At 38.9% G+C, this 20,630-nt stretch overlaps 1 protein-coding gene across 1 annotated transcript in view; it reads left to right on the top strand.

The window, feature by feature from the left end:
* Pappa (pappalysin 1) overlaps positions 1-20,630 on the top strand; it is a 244,114-nt gene that overhangs the window by 68,924 nt on the left and 154,560 nt on the right. Inside the window, 2 exon segments of the mRNA XM_027400262.2 lie at positions 6,541-6,662; positions 13,577-14,075. Of these exon segments, the coding sequence (XP_027256063.1) occupies positions 6,541-6,662; positions 13,577-14,075 (621 nt within the window).

The raw sequence follows: 20,630 nt of genomic DNA, 5'->3' as shown, positions 1-20,630 counted from the left end.
AGAAGGTTGAATACTTCTATTGCTAGAAATTTCTTCTGCTGTTTTCTCCATTAGCCCAGGAATTAAAATTGCCTCTGGTTAATTGGAAAACCCCTTCATATTAAATATATATAATTCACATTATATACAATATGCATACCTGTCACTATTTATATTTGCAGAGGCCTGTGGTTATATATAACCATAAAGTTTATGTCTAGCATATTTTGGGAAAACCAGGGACTAATCAAGTGTGAGAAACCAAAGTTCTGCTCCTTGGTCTGTCACTTGTTATCCTCATGCCCCCTGACATATCAATCTCTCCCAGATTTTAACTGCCTTCCCATGAAAAAGTGTCTGATTACTCTTTCTGATGGTCAGAAGGTAGAGACCTAAATTCAATACCTTCTCATGTGTCCTTTCACTATACATCCCCAAGGAGCTCAAGCTTTGAGGAAACCAGATTTTAAAAAAAGATACATATCCAGGCATGTAGCTCAATTGTAGAACACTTGCATACAGTGCATCAGGCCAAGAATCCAACCCCACCATTGCAAAAAAATGAAAATGAATATTCATGAAAATAGTTTGCATCCATTTCAGAATCATATAGTTATTCATTATTCAGAATATCCCACTCCCACCCTTAGCCCTTCTTGTGATGAGTATCTAGGAATGGGGATATGGCATTGATGATGGTGAAGACAATAGCCATGCTAATTGTTAATCTGTCTTTCTATGCTGACTTGCAGCTGTCTGTCAAGTGCTCACCTTGAGATAGATTCTAATCTGAATGCTTCTTGTACAGAGTCTTATTTAATATTTCCAGGAACTCAGTATAAGTATGTTTTCCTTATGAGACAGGTAAGGAGAACATTGGAGCCGAAGGAGTCTGAGAAATTTGGCCAAAGCTCATAAAAAGTGCTGGAGGCTGGCCTTCACCACATTTGAAAATGTCTTCTCTATGAATCCTATATACCTTATTTAAGTTGTTCCAGACTAGAGGTGTGAAGGAGGCATTAACTTTCCTCACAAAAGGTGGCAAAATCTCTCATTTACAGGTTGTGTGTATGTGTGTTTGTATATATGAAAACATAAAGACCTGAAATGAGATTCCCTAGTGCTAAAGATGTAAATAGCTAATAAACAATTTTTAAATGCTCATTATCACTAAGTACCAGAGAAATTTCAATTTATAAATGAAAGGATTTATCTATCACCTCACAATCTTAAAATGACTATTCCCAAAAGACACATTAAAGAATTGACAAGATTTATGAGGAAAGGTAATCATGTATACTGCTTGTGAGAACGTAAATTAATACAGCCACTTTGGAAAATAATGTGGATGTACCTCATACAACTAAACTAGGACTGTATGATTCAGCTCTGCCACTACTGAATGCATATTCAAAAAAATTAGAGGCGAGGAAGATGGCTCTGTAGTTCAACCACTTACCATTGAATCACGTGGACCTGAGCAGATCCCCAAACCCCAGTAAATTCTGCAATAACATGGCCTAGGAGAGTGGAGACAGAGTATCCCAGAGTAACCTGGCTAGCAAAACTAGCCATAACAGCAAGTCCTTGGTTTGATTGAGGGATCCTGCCTCCATGAATAAGATACACAAGTACATGCACATATGTAAACCCACATGTGCAAAAAGCATTGAAAACACAGGTGCAAAATTAAAAAAAAAAGGATAAAAAACAGATGAAACATGTCGATAGAAGAGGCACCCTGTCCCATATAGCCTGTTTAGCATTATTCACAATTGCTAAGATGCAGAAACAACTGGAATATCCTTCATCAGATGAAGAGTTTTTTTTTTTTAAATGGCTATGTATACTGTGGAACATTAACCAGTTAAAAGGCAATAGGGAAACTGTCATTTAAAACACAGAGAATGAGTCTAGAGGGCCATTATGTTTATTGAAATAAGACAATCTCAGAAAGAGAAACACTACCTGATCTCCACTATATGTGAAATTTTATAAAGTTGAACTCTTGTATAAGAAAGAATGATGCCTGGAAGAGGAAGGTAAACTTAGGTGGGTGCAAGAAGTGAAAATGTTGGTCAAAGAGTACAATTTCATTCAGACTACAGAAATAATCCTTAGTGGTCTATTGCACCACACAAGTGACATTATAATGAATGATAATGCTTTGTATATTTCCAAATGGCTAAAATAGTAGATTTTAAGTGTTTTTATCATACATGCAAAAGAATGTTAAGAATAAGAGGTGAAAATTTGCCTATCACCCTTATTTCATCATTAAAAACCTGTATGAAAACTTTATCTTATACTTTAAAAGTATACAAAATTAATATCTGTGAATTGAAAAATAAGTTTAAGAAATTAAAAACGCATTATACTATTATATCACATCAAATTGGGGCTCTAAATGTCTACATCACTAGCAGTCACTGAATCTAGAACCTTCCTTTTCCATCCAGGCCAGAATCTGATCTGTTGGGAAGGCAATGTACTTTCCAGGCTCTCTGTAGGAATTCTGTTTCCCTGGCCCCAGCCACCTTTTCAGAACTCAGAGCTGGGTTTGGGAACAATCATGAGACACTTTAGAGCAACCTTTCCAGCAGCCTGTAGATTTATTTATTTTCTCTGTGTTGATGAGAAGTATCAGACTTTTGGTCAAGTTTTGGCCTCCATTGTACTTAAAAATGGAAGTTTTGTAAATTAAGCTTCCTGTGTATGTATTCAATTTATATTTCATAAAGCAGTTATTGTCCATTAAATTAATTCCATCTGATTGCTGGAAACCTATTAGAGGGTTAATTGTTGTGTAATGAGATGTGTCTCTATTACATAGTACTCTCAGCTTTAATCAATATGTTTTTAATAACCTATAGTCAGTAAGTACTTGAGGCATATACAATAGCTATTCTGTTCAGGGTAAGATTGCCTAATGGAGTTATCGCATGCTAAATTCAAACTGACACTTTGAAACATGTCAAATTATGGTTAGTAACTATGCACACCATAATCTAAGGGAAGTTGGTTCACAAGTATCAATAATTTGCCGTAAAAAAAAGTGGTACCATATCATTTGTGTATCGTTCCTGCAAAATCAGGGAGTTTAATAGTTCTACAATTGATTTAGTATGAGGCATAGAAACTTTGATGTAGGAACACACACACACACACACACACACACACATGCACACACACACACACACATGCACACACACACACACACACACACACACACACACACACACACACACACTCACCACCACCACCCTTAACTTCATTGCTCCCAGTAGATGAGACTTTGGGCAAGACCTCTCACTTCTGTGATCCTTACAGCCCTCCTCCTTTAAGAGATGCGAACTTGCCCACATTACCTGTGATACATGGGGAAGTCAGCAAATGACATCTATGATGTACCAAGCACACATACTCTACACTCAAGGAATGTTAGCTTCTACCTCGTGTGAGCTTTTCCAGAACTGTTTGGCTACTTGAAAAATCCCCTTTCCTTGAAAAACCTTGGGTATTTTCCACACCATCCATCAATGCCAGCCTCTCGCTCCTGGCCATGCTCATGTCCTCCTGCTGTTCTCACATCTGTGGTCTAGGAGAATACAAGGGTTTCCCTTAAAAAAACATATTCAGATTCCCCCACAGCCTGAGTCCTCACACAGGGGCAACTGAATAAATAATTCAAGGCCACCCCTGGTCTTTCTAACTCCTTTATTTTATCTGTCTTGCAATCCTGGGGGGTGGTTTCAGTTGTCTGAACAATTGGCTATCATATACTGGAAAGCATACTAGACTAGGAACTAGGAGACCTCGGTCTAAAGTCCCTGTGGATGCATCTGTTATTTCTGCCCCTTTTACTTCAGTTTTCTGATCTGTAAGTCAAAGAGGCTTAGCCTTATGCAGGCAGAATTTCTCCTCCACATCTCCTAACACATAAGATAATGAGTGATTTCTCCCACAAAGGTTATACATACTATTACTAGCCTAGCTGCAAAATAGAGAAACAAAGTCTCTCTTTATCTAGGATGGCTTAGTGAAGCACCATTCAGGACTTTATTTGCTAATGGGACTGTTTCATACCCACACTCAGCAAGATAGCAGCACATTTACCAAGATACAAGCCATTCAGTAATTGAAATTATGACTGATGCAACCAAGGTTCAGATTCTTTAATATATAGTTTATATTACTTAGTTTACATTTAAATGGATACATGTGGCTACTAGGCTCCTTGTTCAACAGCACATATCTGTAGCTTTGAGCTTTGACTCGGATAAACTTTGTAAGAAAGGTGGACTCACTAGGCAGTGGTGGTACACAGCTTTAAATGCCAGCACTTAGGAGGCAGAGGCAAGCACATCTCTGTAAGTTCTAGGCCAGTGTGTTCTACAAAGTGAGTTCTAGGACAGTGAGGACTGTTTGTATACAGAGAAACCCTGTCTCAAAAAAAGAAGAGGAAAAGAAAGAGAAAGGAAAAGAAAAGAAAATGAACTCCCTCAATATTAGCACTGGACAGGTATATGATTCCTGTGTGTGTGTGTGTGTGTGTGTGTGTGTGTGTGTGTGTGTGTATACAGGTGTCAATGAAAATCAAATAAATGCCAGAGGGAGTCAGAAACACAAGCATTCCCTGGATGCATAGGATACTACGACACATCACATTTGCTGTTAGCTGAATAGTGTTTACTAGTCACAGTATCTCTTGTGAACCAGATGCATATTAAGAGATTAGTGATGTTCAAGCCATGCCTAAGGGACGTGGAGAAACTCAGTAGCTGTCTAGGTCAGCACATCTCTGAATCCACCCAGAGCATTCATGACATCACTGTTTTATAACTCAGTAGCTGTCTAGGTCAGCACAAGACTGTGCTGGATTTAGACAATCCATCCTACAGCAGTCATGATGTCACTATTTTGTCATCAATCCTGCTACTCAGAGCTGCTCTGTATAGAAGCTGACATTGTGAGGGACTTCTGTTCTCATTAAGACTGCAGAAGATTCCCCTCAATTCCCTCCCTCCTTCTCTCCTTCCCATGTTCCTTTATTATAAGGATAACCATATAAATAAGATAGTTCATTTTCCAAAAGCAACTCACAAACTACTGCCAATATTTTGTTACATGAGCCTACCTGAATAGCATGGAGACAGCATTATATGTTCAAGTTGAATAAGACATTAGGGTTAAGTGAGGAACCTAATACAGGAGAGGAAGGAGAGGAAGGCCTTTGATCTGATTGTCAAAGGCCTCGTAATATATCATTTACTTATAAACATATTCCTAGAGGAAAAATTATTTCAGGTGAACCATACAGGATGAGAAATATCAGCCATGTAAAACCAGAAAATGTGGAGTAATGTGACCCAATGTGGAAGAGAGAGACAAGACTCAGGCAATGAGGAAAGTTAGGGTCATTGGATGTTGGAATCGCTCAAGAGGTTAAGCAGGAGCATGGGCTGTTGACAATGGAGTTTGTGGTGATTTCCTGACCCCTGCCTGGGAAAACCAGCCAACTATGATGCTCATACATAACAGTTTCTTAGACTATAACCCTAGAATTATGGAGTTGCTTGTTCGGGGAAAACCCACAACTTGAGAACTGGCTCTGTCATTGTATCCTTGCAGGTAGCCAAATCACAGATTCTTCTGGGAATGATTGAAGAGAAATCACTAGGGATGTCACAGTTTGAGAAACAGTGGATTGGTTGGGATGTTCCTTAACATCATCTAGAGATTCTGTTGCCAGGAGTCTCAGCAGATGCCACTGAGGTTTTCAGATATATAGGTCCATGAGAATACAGAACATTCCTCTGTCTTCTCCATAACCACCTCCTCCAGATGCCAAATTTGGAGAACCAGTAGGAATCCAGAGTCGTTTGTAGCCAGAGAGAGATTGAATCCAGATACTCCAGACAGTTGGGGAAGCCACCATAATACTCCACTTTTGGGACTGGTTCCATTGAGAGATTGGCTCACCCCCTGGAAAGCTGCTAAAATGAGTTAGATGGCATAGTAAAGAAACTGCTTTTGACTGTTAAATTGTGGGTGACTCACTCATCCCCAGAATGTCAGGGCTGGAAGGTTTTTTAGGCATCATCTCATCCAGCCCACTCATTTTCTGGTGAGGGAACCACACCTTCTTCATGTTTAGTGCCTAGGATACAGACTGATACTTTCATATAGTGGGTACCTGGGAAATGTTCTTAAATGAGTTATTTCTGAGGATAAAAATGAGGCAAAAGATGTTCCTACAACCGTACAAAAGATTCTCACTGGTGATTTTTATGCCATATGCTGTTAAAATTATTGTAGGTAGAGGTCTTCTGGCCAATCGTTTCTGTGCTACTTGACATCAGAGGAGTGTGCAGCATCAGGACGGCTGCCAAATCCTGAGCAATAGGAGGGATTTAATTTATAGTCATTTTTCTAGTCTTAGTGTGTGCATGGAGAAAAGGGAGTAAACAGGCTGTGTCCTCTGGCTTTTGCCCCAGTCCCATCAGTTGCTCACTCAAATGTTCCTAAGTCGGTGTGTTTCCCCTTTCCTTGGCCTCCTAGAGAATTGGGATCAGCATGTGACCTTTGCCTAGAAGGGAGAATCCTGGTGCAATATGCATTCAATGCCTCCTCCCCAATGCCCTGTGGACCATCAGGACACTGGAGTCCTCGGGAAGCAGAAGGTAAGTCAAAGGATGCTAAAGATAGATTAAAGGAAAGGAAAAGGATCAGAGCAGAAAGTGAAGTTGAAAATAATGGCCCTATGCTTTATTTTCTAAAGTAGCTTAAAATAAAAATGAGATTTGAATGTGGGAACTTTGGATAAATCTATGTGCAATTTAAAACAAGAGGGATGTCTGGGAGAAGCCCTAAGTTCAGTTCCACAAAATCACAGGCTGTCAGACATGGAAGGGACACCTGAGGTCATCAAGCTCCATTCCCCATCTGGTGAAGGAATATCCTCAATGACCTTCTTCACTAAGGCGTGTCCTAGTCCTTTAGAAGGTTCTTCCTGAATCTGCCAACATAATTTCCTCTATCTAAATGGAACCCCCTCAGACAAAACTATGCATCTTTGAGACCTGAGAACACTTAACAAACTTGCAAAGCATCAGTGACCTTACTGTGTACGTGTCATGCGGGTATATGCTGGGAACAGTCTTGGGTACACAGGTGAGGCTATGCTGGCTATTCACCAAGAGTGAGGTAAGCAAATTGGCAGTGTCCATGTGGTGAAAAGAGACCATGCTGATCAAAGTTAAGGCTTAAAGGCCCAGTAGACAAGAGACTTCACCAGAGACTACAGAATTGGGCTTCCCACTAAATGTCACTAAACACATTGAAGCACTGAGATAATTTTCATATTTAAAGAAGAGAAATTTCCTAGGTGTGGTCCAAAGTGTCCTCAAAGTCAGAATTATTTTCACAATTATTATGGCATCATTTACTATTCCTTTTCCATTATCTCCTGAGAATACAGTGGAGCTTTTCAGGGCTACAGAGCATGAAATGTTACTAGTCCTCTGACAGACAAAGGAAATGTGCACAATACATTTTGTAGCTGTACAATGCCTCCATTCATAGATACACAATAGTGTACAAATAAATACAAGCCACCCAAACAAATCTACTAATAATGCTGTGTGTGATTATATGGATTCACAGCATGAGCAGCCTGGTGAGGGTGACAGATTCTGAACAGGTGAAGAGGATAATGCATACATAAGGATAGCTTTGGATTCCCACTATTAGGAGGGAAATATACTTAGGTCAGAATAGATCATCACTGCCTAAACTGTGAGTGAAACTCTGTATAAGTGTTACATATCAGAACTTGCAACCACCAAATATCAACTCACAAACATGTAATGAATCCAAGGTGTCTCTAGAAACACAAGCCTATGTTGCATTGTGCAACATCACTGAACACTCCGGCACTTTGCACTATCATGTCCTTGCACCATTAGTGCTAGTGAATGCTTTAAAATGCCTCAGATTCCAGACTATTGGACATTACAAAGTGTGGTGTTTTTACTCTTCATTCAAAGTGCTTTGCTCATATATGAAACTAGTGATGTAATTACAGAAAACAGAGACTTTAATATTTCCCTATTGTCATGTCTCGCATGATCAAGCTTATATATCAGAATTGTATTGTGTTATAGTGTTTGATTTATTTTTTATGATCTTCAGGTTGATGATTTGAATTTCATTTAAAAATTAACTGAGTTTTGGCTTAGGCTTAATACAGAATTTCCAGCAATTTCCAAAAGTGCTCTAAACATACTTCTGCCAGTTCTGTACTGTATTTTGAGCAAAGCAGTATTCTCAGCAGTGTTGATTTTAAAATCAAAATACCAATCAACTCTGCAAAGCTACTGAAGATACTCTACATCTCGTAATACCAAATACTCAGCCAAAATTTACTTCTTTATATAAAAACAGACAAACATATTCATGTCATCAGTATGCAATTTTCTTTTTGCCTTTACTAAATAACAACATTATATGTATACAAGGATGCTTGGTTTGTATACCCACTTTTTAAGTACTTGTTTGCAAGGAGTCACTTAAGAATATCTTAGATAGAAGTTTTGGAATTAGAAAAAGTAGACAAAATGGTAAGATATGTGTGTTATATAGAATGTGGTAGCTGCTCTATGGTAAATAAGTTAAAGGACGAAGATCTGGGAAAGGAAACCGCTTTTGGCTATTGTTAGAATCAAGGTAATAAAAGGTGGTATCTGCAGTGACACCAAGGGTCTAAGACAGCAATAAGGGCAGAAACCAGTGTTGGGAGATAATTGGGAGGTAGAATTTGCAAGGACCACCCTTGGCTAAAATCATCTTGTTTGATGCTTCTTTGATCAACATAATTTCCAGCTACCGTTATACACCTTCATGCAAACCAAATGTGTCAGCTAGAGGAGTCTGTTCCTGGTTTGTCCTGGCTCTCTTAAAGGCATGCAGTTCATTGTCAAGTACACTGTAGAGTCCCCCTGGATGTCTGAGCAACTCCAGCTCCCAAGGAATACCTGGAATTTCCTATATACTTTTACTGCATTCCTGCCAGGAAGAGACACTGCTCTGTGCTTAAGGCATCCTATTACATGCTCTGTGATCCATTTGGCTCAGACCCTTTTACTGTGCTTGAAGAAATAAACTTTTCCATGAGCCAAATTCTATCATTTATTTCCCAACTCCTTTTCAACCTATTTATCTTTGTGTGTTTAAGTTTTGGGATTTCCTAGACTAACAGAAAACTTCCAAATCCATGAGTGTTGCCAGATATATCTCTGGGGTTGGGGAAAAAGTGTGGGGAAGAATTAAATGGGATGTTCCTCATTCTGCTGTTGCCAACTACTCTCTGCCTTTGAAGTTCTTAAAGTTTTCCTAACATGGTATCTTACCCACAGAATGAACAATCAACCTGTAATGCCCATTCTTAATTCCACATTAGTATTATAAAAGATTTTAAGTCGTAAGGTATCTGCTGGCTATCCACTGCACTCAGTGAACTCCACAGTAGGAAAACAAAAACAGCAACAGGAAACCTCACGTCTGTTCACAGAAAACAGCTGTACACTTTTCTCTAGAACAAAATCTCTACTTCAAGGATACATATTTCTTGAGGTTTTTACCACATTACATTTATGAAACAGAAATGTATCTGACTGACACAAATCCCACTTAGGATCACTTATGCAAGCAAATAATTTGTTCCAAGTGCTGGGCTTTCCATGAGCAATGGGCATGTGGCCCTACCTGTTTTCATTCTCCCCTGTTTGTGTGAGTGCTTGCTCTATTGTACTTCCTCGAATAGTTCAGGTGTGCTGAAGCATGAATTGAAAAAAAAAAATCTTGGCACTGTATCTGTGTTCATGTCAACAGCTGCAGTGTATATTACTTAGACATACAATGGGTGTCTGTTTAGATATTCGAAAATGTAAATTTGGATCAGCAGAAGTATGTGTAAATATATTTCTGTACATGTCTTATTCCTAGTACATGACTTATTCTGTACCTGACTTATTCCTAGTGGACTGCTCATATAAATGTGGGTTTTTTCATATATATGCAAAAGGATATGTGTTAATAAGGAATTAATAGGATCTTTTACCTCTCTTGATTTCTTCATCCTTCTTTTCCTCCCTCACTTCTTATCCTCTCTCTCACTTTCTCTTCCTCCCTCTCTCCCTTCCTTTTTCCTTCCTTCCACTCTTTGTTTCCTATTCTCAGATCTTCTCCATATCTCATGACCATATATCCATGTTTCAATTGGAACACAACTGTGTTCACTTGTTTTTACTCTTTGGGGACTTTAACTCATGATTTCTGGGGGCACATTTGTCCAGACAACAAATGTGTATTCTCTGCATTAGTGTAAGAATATCCTTACTGACCTCATCAGACTAGAAGCTATATGAACACCAAGTGAACATCTGAAAACCTGCTACCTAGGGACTACCCTAATAAAGGATACATATTCAGCACTCTAAAATTATTGTTTCAATGCAAGGATAGATGTATTGATGGATGGATGGATAATTGATGGGAGGATGAATGGATGGATGCATGGATCGATGATATATGGAAAGAGGAAAAGTAGGGGAAGGGAGAAATGGATTGATAGAAGGGTTGATGGATGGTAGATTGGTAGCTGGATGGATGGACACAAGGAAGGATGAATAGACAGATGGAAGATTAATGAATAGATAGTACTTATTTCTCTAAACAGTGCTTTTTTAAAGACATACTATGTCACTCACTTGCTTAAACTTTACAAGGAGCTCTTTGTCTATCTGTGTAAGATTCATGTCCTGTAATGTGATACAAAAATCACCTCCTAATGTGGGTTCTGTTTATTCTGTTATCAGTACTACTATTACTACTATGTTTTTGTGAATGCAAGTCATCTTAACGCACATTCTCACTCAACCATTGTCTGTTTGAAATGCTTCCTCATACAGACTTTCTTCCCTAGTTCCTTATTCCTTATTATAGTATTAATGTAGATGTGAAATTTATTAAATCTATTATTCCATTTGTATTTTACAACTACCTTATGAAGGAACTACACTGAAGTTGGTAACACAACTGAAGTTGAATATTTGAGATTTTAATTCAGCTATTATTGCTTCAAAGCCTGGCACGCTGTTTCACCAGTGGTATCATATAATAGTCTACTACTGTGAGATTGCTTAGCCATCTAAAGCTAGGTTTTCTCTTCTTTAGAATGACTTTAAGGAAATGAGCATCACAGACTTGCTACCAGGGTACAGAGAGCTAAGTCATGCAATGTGTTTTGTGCAGTGCCCACACAAAGAGTCTGGTTGGTGTATGAAGCCTGTTTATTACTAATAGGCTTGCTGGTTGGTAATAAGTTGGAATTTGTCCTTTTTATATCTAATAATGTGTCTCTAATTATAGGACAAGTAGAAGCTTTGGTACAATTTCTACTCCTATGTACCCACCTATTTAAACATGATGATAAATAAGACTTACCTTATCCTTTGGAAAGCATTTGGTCCCTTTGCTGATTAACAAGAAAACAGAAAAGAATGATGGGCCAAACAAATTTGTCATCTTTGTTCTGTGACTTCCTACCACTGATAGTCATTTTCTCCAATGATGGAAGGAAGATCACTTTATCCCTTGCCAATTCTAGGGAAAGTACATGGAAGGGTGGGATATTTACCTAGCATCAACCATTGGACAACAGGCTCTGGAATTCTATCTTATTTTTTTTTACAAAAAACAGATTTGCTAAAGAGAAATATTCATTTCTGAGAAATGCTGAGCAAATATCTACTATGTATAATCTCTGCAGACCAGGTACTGCATTGACTAAAGGCTCTCAGCATTGAATAAAGTAGATCTGCAAATCAGAGACCGGGATACTGTTTTACAAGACTTTGATGAAAGTTACATGAGTTAACAACTAACTAGGGAATATTCTTCATATCCTGTAAGCTATTGTCATGGATAATAGATGCTGGATGAATAAGAGATACATGTGCCTTCACAATCCAAAATTGAGAATCAGAAATACATTAGATTATAGAATAGATAAGGAGTTTCAGCTAGGTGAAGAATCGCTGTGTTTTTTCCTTAAATCAAGAGCTGCTTCTAGTCAGCAGTAGCTATTAGTTGATGAAAAACTAATCAAGGTGTGCTGGAGGAAATATTGTAGTTGTGATTAGCTCTTCTTGGTCCAGTGTGTTACATATTAAAATGTCTTTGTGCATTTTCCATGCTCCCATTTCTTGTCTTTTCCTCTTCTATTTGCCACCTCTATTTTGTAGCATCTCTCTTCTCCCTCTTTGGGAAAAGATAATGCTACAGGGGGTGTTAAAAACCTTCACTGTAATAACCACACACACACACACACACACACACACACACACACACACACACACACACACACACACACACACCTGGTTTTTTAATACTTACATGTTATGGTCATTCTGTTACCCTGCAATATTACCACAAAGTTTTGTCAGACTAAGTTACTTTTCTTCCTCTCTTGATTTAGAAATATCCAACATGCTTACTCACTATACACACATCAACAGCAATAACAACACAAACACCACCATGCAGTGATGCAGTAATACTTAAGGGGCATGGGATACGGCTACCAACATAACTTGAAATTCTAGCACCCTGTCCTCATCAATAAATCTCTGCCTCTCTTAAGCAAACATTGAGTTATGATTACTTTTCTCAGAAGCATGAAAGAGAGTTCTCTGAAAGTCTAGATGTGACCTCAGCAGAGAAGAATTTAGAAGTTGCTGCAGACTGAGATCAGTGGGGGGGGGGGATGAAGCATCCTTTCTCTGAGGAAAAGTAGCAACATCACATTTTTCTTCTCCCACTCTGCTGTCCTTGAGTCAAAGTGGACAGAACTCAGAGAAGTTCAGTGGTTTGGAATGACCTCACATAGGGAAAGGGAGGAGGAGAGATAAGATGGCCCCAAGTCTGACTTGTGGCTCTGTCATTCATCGTTCAGCTTCCTCCCAGACACTGTCTGCAAGGTGTGTCCTATCTCAGCTCCCCTCTTCTGCTGGGTATTTTCTGGTGCTTCTGTAAATCAAAACAGGCTGTGCCAAAGTCAGTGGTACTACTGGCCCTCTAATTTTAGTGACTTCTGCATTTAACAGGGACTTTAAGGAACAGACCTTTTTTCAATTCATTCTGTTTTTGAACCTTAATTACTTCATTTAGGAAATGAATCCATTCAAGAACTAAACAAGCTCATGGAACACAGAGGATGTTCAAGCAAAGTGTCTCTTCTTTCTTTCTATACAAGGCATCAAAGCCTCTAAATAGGAGCTTAGGGAGGAAAGTTTGAGCATTGGCTCAGTAGTAAGACACTTGAACTTCACAGAAAATGCTATGTGACTCATCCTGGATCTGTTTGTGCAGGGATAGGGATGAGCTGAGTACTCTGCACACAGCAGATTTTCCATGACACTGAGATCCACTCTTTTATCTATAAGTTCTCATCAGAAAAAAATCTTTCCTGGGGTCTAAGGGAAACTATGAAAACCAAAATGAAGCAAGAACTCATTTGCATCTCTTTTCTCCATAGGTCATCCAGATGTTGAACAGCCCTGTAAATCCAGTGTCAGAACCTGGAGTCCAAATTCAGCTGTCAACCCACACACAGTCCCTCCAGCTTGTCCTGAGCCACAGGGCTGCTACCTCGAGCTGGAATTCCAGTACCCCTTGGTCCCTGAGTCTCTGACAATATGGGTGACCTTTGTCTCCATTGACTGGGACTCCAGTGGGGCTGTCAATGACATCAAACTATTGACTGTTGGTGGAAAGAACATCTCTTTGGGTCCTCAAAATATTTTCTGTGATATCCCACTGACTATTAGACTCCGGGATGTGGGTGAGGAGGTATATGGTATCCAGATCTATACTCTTGATGAACACTTGGAGATTGATGCAGCCATGCTGACCTCCACTGCAGACAGCCCATTGTGTCTGGAGTGTAAGCCCCTACAGTATAAAGTGCTCCGGGACCCACCTCTCCGGGAAGACATAGCCTCATTACTACACCTCAACAGAAGATTCATTGACATGTGAGTGCCTTCTCCCTATCTGGAGGTCATGTAATGGATGGGCTGTGGAGAGATACGGGGAAAGTCAGAAAATCCTGGCCTGGAAGGAGAAAGTTCATCTCAGTCACATTTACTCCTAGAGATTGTATCCCAATGTTGACTGGGGATTTTGTTCTAATAAGGCAGAATTGGTATAATGGGAAGGGCTATGAATAATCAAAGAGGTCAGGTATGGAGACATTTCTTCTCTGTGACCTTCACTTATCTCTTCAAAATTTGGTATTTTCAACAGCAAACTAGGGAGTTGGGTGTGAATGGATGAAAAAGTCCTTGATTACTAATGAAAAAGGGAGAGATGAACTTTGCTAATGATTTCCCTTTATATAAACTTGAAGGGTATTTGTGCATTCTGATTGCTTATCCAGTGTACAAAAATGGTGATGTAGTAACAACTTCAGTGGAACTTGGGTACACACCTAGGCAACCATATGAAAACATTCCTAGACACTTAGTACCTCTAGTTACCATCTTTATGTTTGTTTTATTTCCTGAGGTAGAAAATCGTTCCTAACTTCTTTCATCATTGAGGATCTTACCTCTGTAGGTACCGATGACTGCTTTTGTGGGTGAAGAGGAGATGCTCACTGTATTTTTCTTCAACATTTATTCATTTTTTAAATTCTTTTTTAAATTTGCATTAGACACAAGATTGTTTTGCATGTCAGTCCCAGTTCCAACTCCCTCCCCTTCTCCCCTACCAACCCCACACCCCAATCAAAACCTTTCCTATCACATATCCTTTCTGCTCCCCAGGGAGGGTGATTCCCAAGGTCTCCTCACTGAAAGCCATGTTCCTGGGGTCTGGATCAGTTCCATGCTGGGATCCCAGCTATCAGTCTGGGGACCAAGAGCTCCCTGTTGTTCAGGTCAGCTGTTTCCATGGATTTCACCAGCCTGGTCTGGACCTCTTTGCCCATTCAACATTTATTTTTAAGCACTTTTCTAGCATTTTCTTTACATCTTGGGTGTACACATCTTGTAAGAAAGATGCCTAGAAGTGAGGTCATTAGTGGTTTGTGTGTGTGTGTGTGTGTGCCTGTGTTTATCACTTATCTGTTGTTATGAAAAAAAGGCAACTGAGCTAAATTGAGAGGAAAGCTTATGTTGTCTGTAATTTCAGAATATTCAGGATATTGTCAGTTGAACATGTTCCTACTGACTATTGCTATAGGCAGGACAGAACTCCATGGTAGACCATAGAGTAGAGCAGTGATGCTTGATTTATGACATCGAAAAAGCTATGTTTTCATCAGAGCATCCATTCTCCAGAACTCAATAAATTTATGAATCCATTAGTATATTGATCTTTTTATGATATCAAAGCTGTCATGATCTAATCACCTCTCAAAGGCCCCCATGTCTGCATTCTGCTTCAATGGGAGCTAAACCTTTGATACATGAACTCTCAGGAGATATTTAAGATCCAAACCATAGCATCCTGTCTTCCAGGCAGAAGTCTATAATAAAGTCAGTGTCACTCATTCACTTCACCCATTCTATAACCACAGCCCTACAGTCATTATCAATTTGCAAAGATGGAAAAAGGATGCTTTCACATATGAGGTCACTTGTTTAGAGAGTGGTGAGATGGAGATTGGAATGTAACCCCAAGTCAGTTGGTCCAACTTGTGTTCTGTCAAAGACTTGTCTAACTTCTATATTAGTCTTTAAAGCATGGTGAAGGCCTAACTGCCTAATTTGGGTGTGAAGAGTGCTCAATCAAACGAACCTTATGAATTACTTGCTATGTGCTAGAAATAGTCTACTTACTCATATGAGGCAAATTGGTTACCCTCTTTGAGCACTTCTTTTTCTTCCACATGATAAAAATGCTGAATTCCATGATTTCTATGAATTTTGTGTGGCTCTTTATTTGGTTCTAAGATGATGATACAAGACACTATCTCTACTCTGTGTACTCAGAAACATTTACTAAGCCAATCATTAATGGAAACCAAATTCTGGAAGGAAACTTTTAATCTTTTTAAGAGACAGAACCACTTTCAATCCCTTTACCAGCACTTCCCTTTAAATGCCAGCAATTAATGTGCACGTCTCAGGCAAAACGTTGCCCGTTCATTGAATAGGAGATGAACAACATCTGTTTAAGAACTCAGAAAGAGCACTTGGTTTGTGTTTGAGAATGTATTTAAAACCTAAGTACATCATCTCTCCATGAAAATATTCCATAAGCCTGTCTCATCCATCTCACTTGTCTGGGCTAGTAACATTCTGTAAATTTGTAGCCACTTAAGATTTCTTTATAAAATAATAGGGAAAGAAATAATGGATGTAATGTAATGTCTTAAAACCTCAGTTTAAACACAGCTTTCTTTTTTTGTTTTTTGTTTTGTTTTTGTTTTGTTTTTTTTGAGGGGTTTTGTTTGTTTGTTTTTGCTTTTTTGTGTTTTTTTTTGTTTTTTTTTTTGTTTTCTTTTTTTTTTGCTTTGATTTACCAGCCTGTGAGAGCTGAGCTGACATGGGTTTGATAAGCGCAGAATGGTGGAAATGAAACAGAAGAATAAGCACCCCGGATTCTATTTTCTGCTAAGTTACCAACTCATTCTAGGATCTTGGATGAGTCACTTACTCTTTCTGGTCCTTAAGTGACTCAATTCCATAAGAGGAAGGTTGTACCCAAGTGTGGCTCTTAAATTAGGTTGGTCATTTCAAAACCTTGGTATTCTTTTAAATGACCCAGTTCTCACCTTCTCTCGCTCTCTTCCACCTTCCTCCCTAGTATTGTTGTAATAGTAGGCCTGATGATCAGGACTTGTGAACATCTCATGAAGTGACTAAATATGTCATGAAGTTTCAGACCTTCTGCTCATAAGCAGCCTCCTAGCTCCTAGCATGTTGCCCCAGATCAGTGGCATTAGCCTCACATGGGAACCCAGAAAGGCCAGATTCTCAGGCCCTGGCCAGCCTACTGAATCAGAAATCCCATGTGCAGGGCCTCTCCAGGTGATCCTTTTGCTGGTTAAAGTTTAACAGCTACTGCTCTTAGTGAGCTCTAAGGCTCAGGAATCTCCAAGTTTTCTTCCACTCTCAATGGTACTCTTTCAATTTACAAGTGTGAGTGGAAGGCAGCCTGTGAAGCCATCTATACTGGAAACTGTGGATGCCAAGAACCACTCAGACACCCTTCAATGAAAGCACTCAACCTGAGTACTGAGGAGAGGGTACCCCACAGAGTCTCTGAATAGAAACAGTGGCTCCTGTGCCACTTACATCCAAAAGCATCACTGTTAGGTCCACACTCTAATGTACCATTTGTTTTTGTTTTTGTTTTTCCATTTGACAACAAAACATTTTTATTATCCCTTATATGTGACAAGTACCAGACTCAGGTACTGATGAGCCTTTCTGTTTGCCTATGTTTAATATATTTATTTTTATTTTATGTGTATTTTTTTGGTGTGTGAACATGTGTGTACCACATGTGTGCCCACAGAGGCCAGAAAAAAGCACTGAATCTCTCAGAAACTGAAATTACAGAAGGTTGAGAGCTACCATGTAGGAGCAGGAAATGGCACTCAGGTCCTCTCAAAGAGCAGTAAGCACTCTTAGCCACTGAACCATCTCTCCAGGCCCTCCTATTTGCCTCTTGAGAATCACACACACACACACACACACACACACACACACACACACACACACACACACACACACACACACACACACAAGTTGTTAGAGGCTAATGCTGGGTTGGGCTGGGCTTCCTCAACTGAATATATTCTCAATCACTGAGGAATAAAACAAAACAATGTCACCCCAAGTCCATCTATCATTTCAATTCTTCTTTTATCTCTCAGTAATTTGAGTATTGATGCCTACCACAAATCATGCATGTGCATGTGCGTGTGTGTTTGTGTATGTGTGTGTGTGAGTGAGAGAGAGAGAGAGAAAGAGAGAGAGAGAGAGAGAGAGGAAAGAGAGATTGCTGCTTTTAATTTTTTCCATATCAAATAAATTGGCTTTTATACAAGTTCTATATAAAGGCTGTTTTGGAGAAAAGAGGGGGGGTCTTTTCTTCTGACTCAACCCATTACGTGATTCCCTTTGACCTTAGTCTCCATTTTTTTCTCCCAACAAAAATATTTATTCTTTCTGTTATCTGCACTAGAGATAGTTTTCTAAGGTATGACATTGATTGAGAGAGCCTTCTATGCTTACTCCATGGAAGTTTCTGGTAGACTAATTACTTTTGGCTAAGACAAGAAAGAAATGTGGAATGGTTCCACCTACTTAAGCCAAACACTACATTGTATGAGAATTGACACTATCAGAATTAAAGGGCTAGAGCCAACTTCGCTAATAACTAACAAACTAACTCAACATGTGACACCAAGACACATTATGTCACCTTTTGGGCCTTGCTTTCCATTCCTATAAAATAAAAAATGAAGGGCCAGCACATTAAGATTTTCTCTGTGGACAAATCTACATAGAGAGGCTAGCTTAGGAAAAGTGAGTTTTTTACTTTTTTGCACTAAAAGAATTCAACAGGGGTTGCTTAGAATAATTAGTTCTTCTGAGACTCCAACTGGTTCACAAAACCTAACTGAAATGTGTTACCTGAGACAAATACCAACAATTTGTTGCTCACACTACTTTCAGTTCCTTCTAAATACTTACAAAGCAAGTGGGAAAGTCAAACATCAAAATAGTGTATCCAGCCTTGAATGGCTAGTTCATAGCCAGGTTCAAGTCCCAGATCTAATTTTAGATTCTCCCCTCTAGCCACTCTACCTTAAACTTTCATATTAGAAGGTACAGTCTAAGAGCTTGAGGGGTCCAGATGTTTAGGCACAGGATATAGAATAGAGGGTTGCCAGACAGATGCCACCAGCCAATAATCAGCTCCTGTGGACTACTGCTGGAATCAAAGAATACATATTACATGGTTCTCTATTATTCTGGGTGAGAAAAAAGGACATATTTGTTTCTAAATTTCCTTGGCTTTCATATAGTCTTTAGATTTTCCCCAATGATAGAAGATAGACGATAGATAGAGAGATAGACAATAGATAATGTGAAGTGTTAAATCATACTAGATACAGTACATAGCTGTTCACTCACTCATTTTTGCTTCTTTCTGTTTCATCCATAGAACAATTCATTCAATAAATATGCATATATTTATTGTCTGTTTATTTGGTGATATACTCTATGTTTAGAAATGAAGAAGGGGTGGTGCTAATTTCTCAAATTTCTAGGGCTTTATGGGAAACAATGTTATCACTGTTGTAGATGGATTTTTCTTTAAGCTGACAGTTCACAAAAAAAGACACAGATATTTATTAATTATAAAAGTTCAATCCACAGGTTAGGCTTGCCTCACTAGCTCTTATAACTTAACCCATTTATACTAATCTGTTTGGCCTCATGCCTTTTTTTTTTTTTTTAACCTCTGGTCCATCTTGCACCTCCTGTTTCCTCTCTGTCTCCTCTGATGTCTCTCTCTCATGCCTCAATTCATCTCCTTTTCCTCTCTCTCTGCTCAGAAGTCACACCTAATCTCTCCCTGCCTGACTATTGGCTATTAAGCTGTTTTTTAAAGGCAAAGACAAATCTTCAGAATGGACAAAAGGATTATTCCACTACATGATGTAGATTATCTTTTGATGACACCAAAAAAATGTAAGATTGCGATATAAACTTATAACTGGAATATAAGTTCTTCAAATGCTGCTTTTCTTTTTTTCTTATCAGTTGGATAATGCATTCTGAGCACCTAGAACTATTCCAATCACAAAGCAGGCACTAGGGGAAATTTTTTTTTATTGGATCTGGATTGGAGGAATGGGAGGAGCTTAACATTCATGGAGAATCAAAGAACCTAAAGCTTACTAAGTGTTTACTAAGCACTTGTCAAACATTTACTAAAGACTTCGCATAGATAACCTCAGTGACATTAGTAGTTACAATAATCCCCTTATTCTCACGTTATTCAGATAATGACCTGAAACTCCAAGACTAGACTGAGGTGATAGAGTTCACACAGCTATCAAGCAGCAGATCTGGGTGGCTCTATTGACTGCTAACTGTCATTCTCTTGGTTAGTGCATCTTTTCTCATATTCTTTTCCAGCGCAAAAGCAAAAAGATTCTTGCCCATTTTCCTCTCCCAACTCAATTCTTTGTGTATCCCATTGTATGCATTTATTGATTCTCTAATATTGAGATTGCTGTGCTTCCAACTCTATATCTGCCCATTTTGCCTCATCTCCCTGACATTCTCAGTGTAACTTTTGAGTAAAGGAATTACCTTCTCAGGATGAAGGTAGATATTATAACTCTGACTCCAGAATTCTACAGGTCAGAACCTAAACTCTTCCTTTGGAGTCCGAATGCTCAGAACCCATATGCATCAGTGTGTAGTCTTTAGTTCACTCATCAGTTTATTTTATCAGCAAATACTTGGAGGGTTTTCACTTAAGTCTAGATATTTTCTAGTTGCTAGAATTGCAATAATGAACAAAGCAGGTAAAAAAAAAGGCCCTGCTTTCTTTGA

Source organism: Cricetulus griseus, chromosome 2 (genome assembly GCF_003668045.3).
Source record: "Cricetulus griseus strain 17A/GY chromosome 2, alternate assembly CriGri-PICRH-1.0, whole genome shotgun sequence".
Lineage (NCBI taxonomy): Eukaryota > Metazoa > Chordata > Mammalia > Rodentia > Cricetidae > Cricetulus > Cricetulus griseus.
Note: the sequence above shows the minus strand (reverse complement) of the source record. Positions and strands in the feature narration are given on the sequence as shown.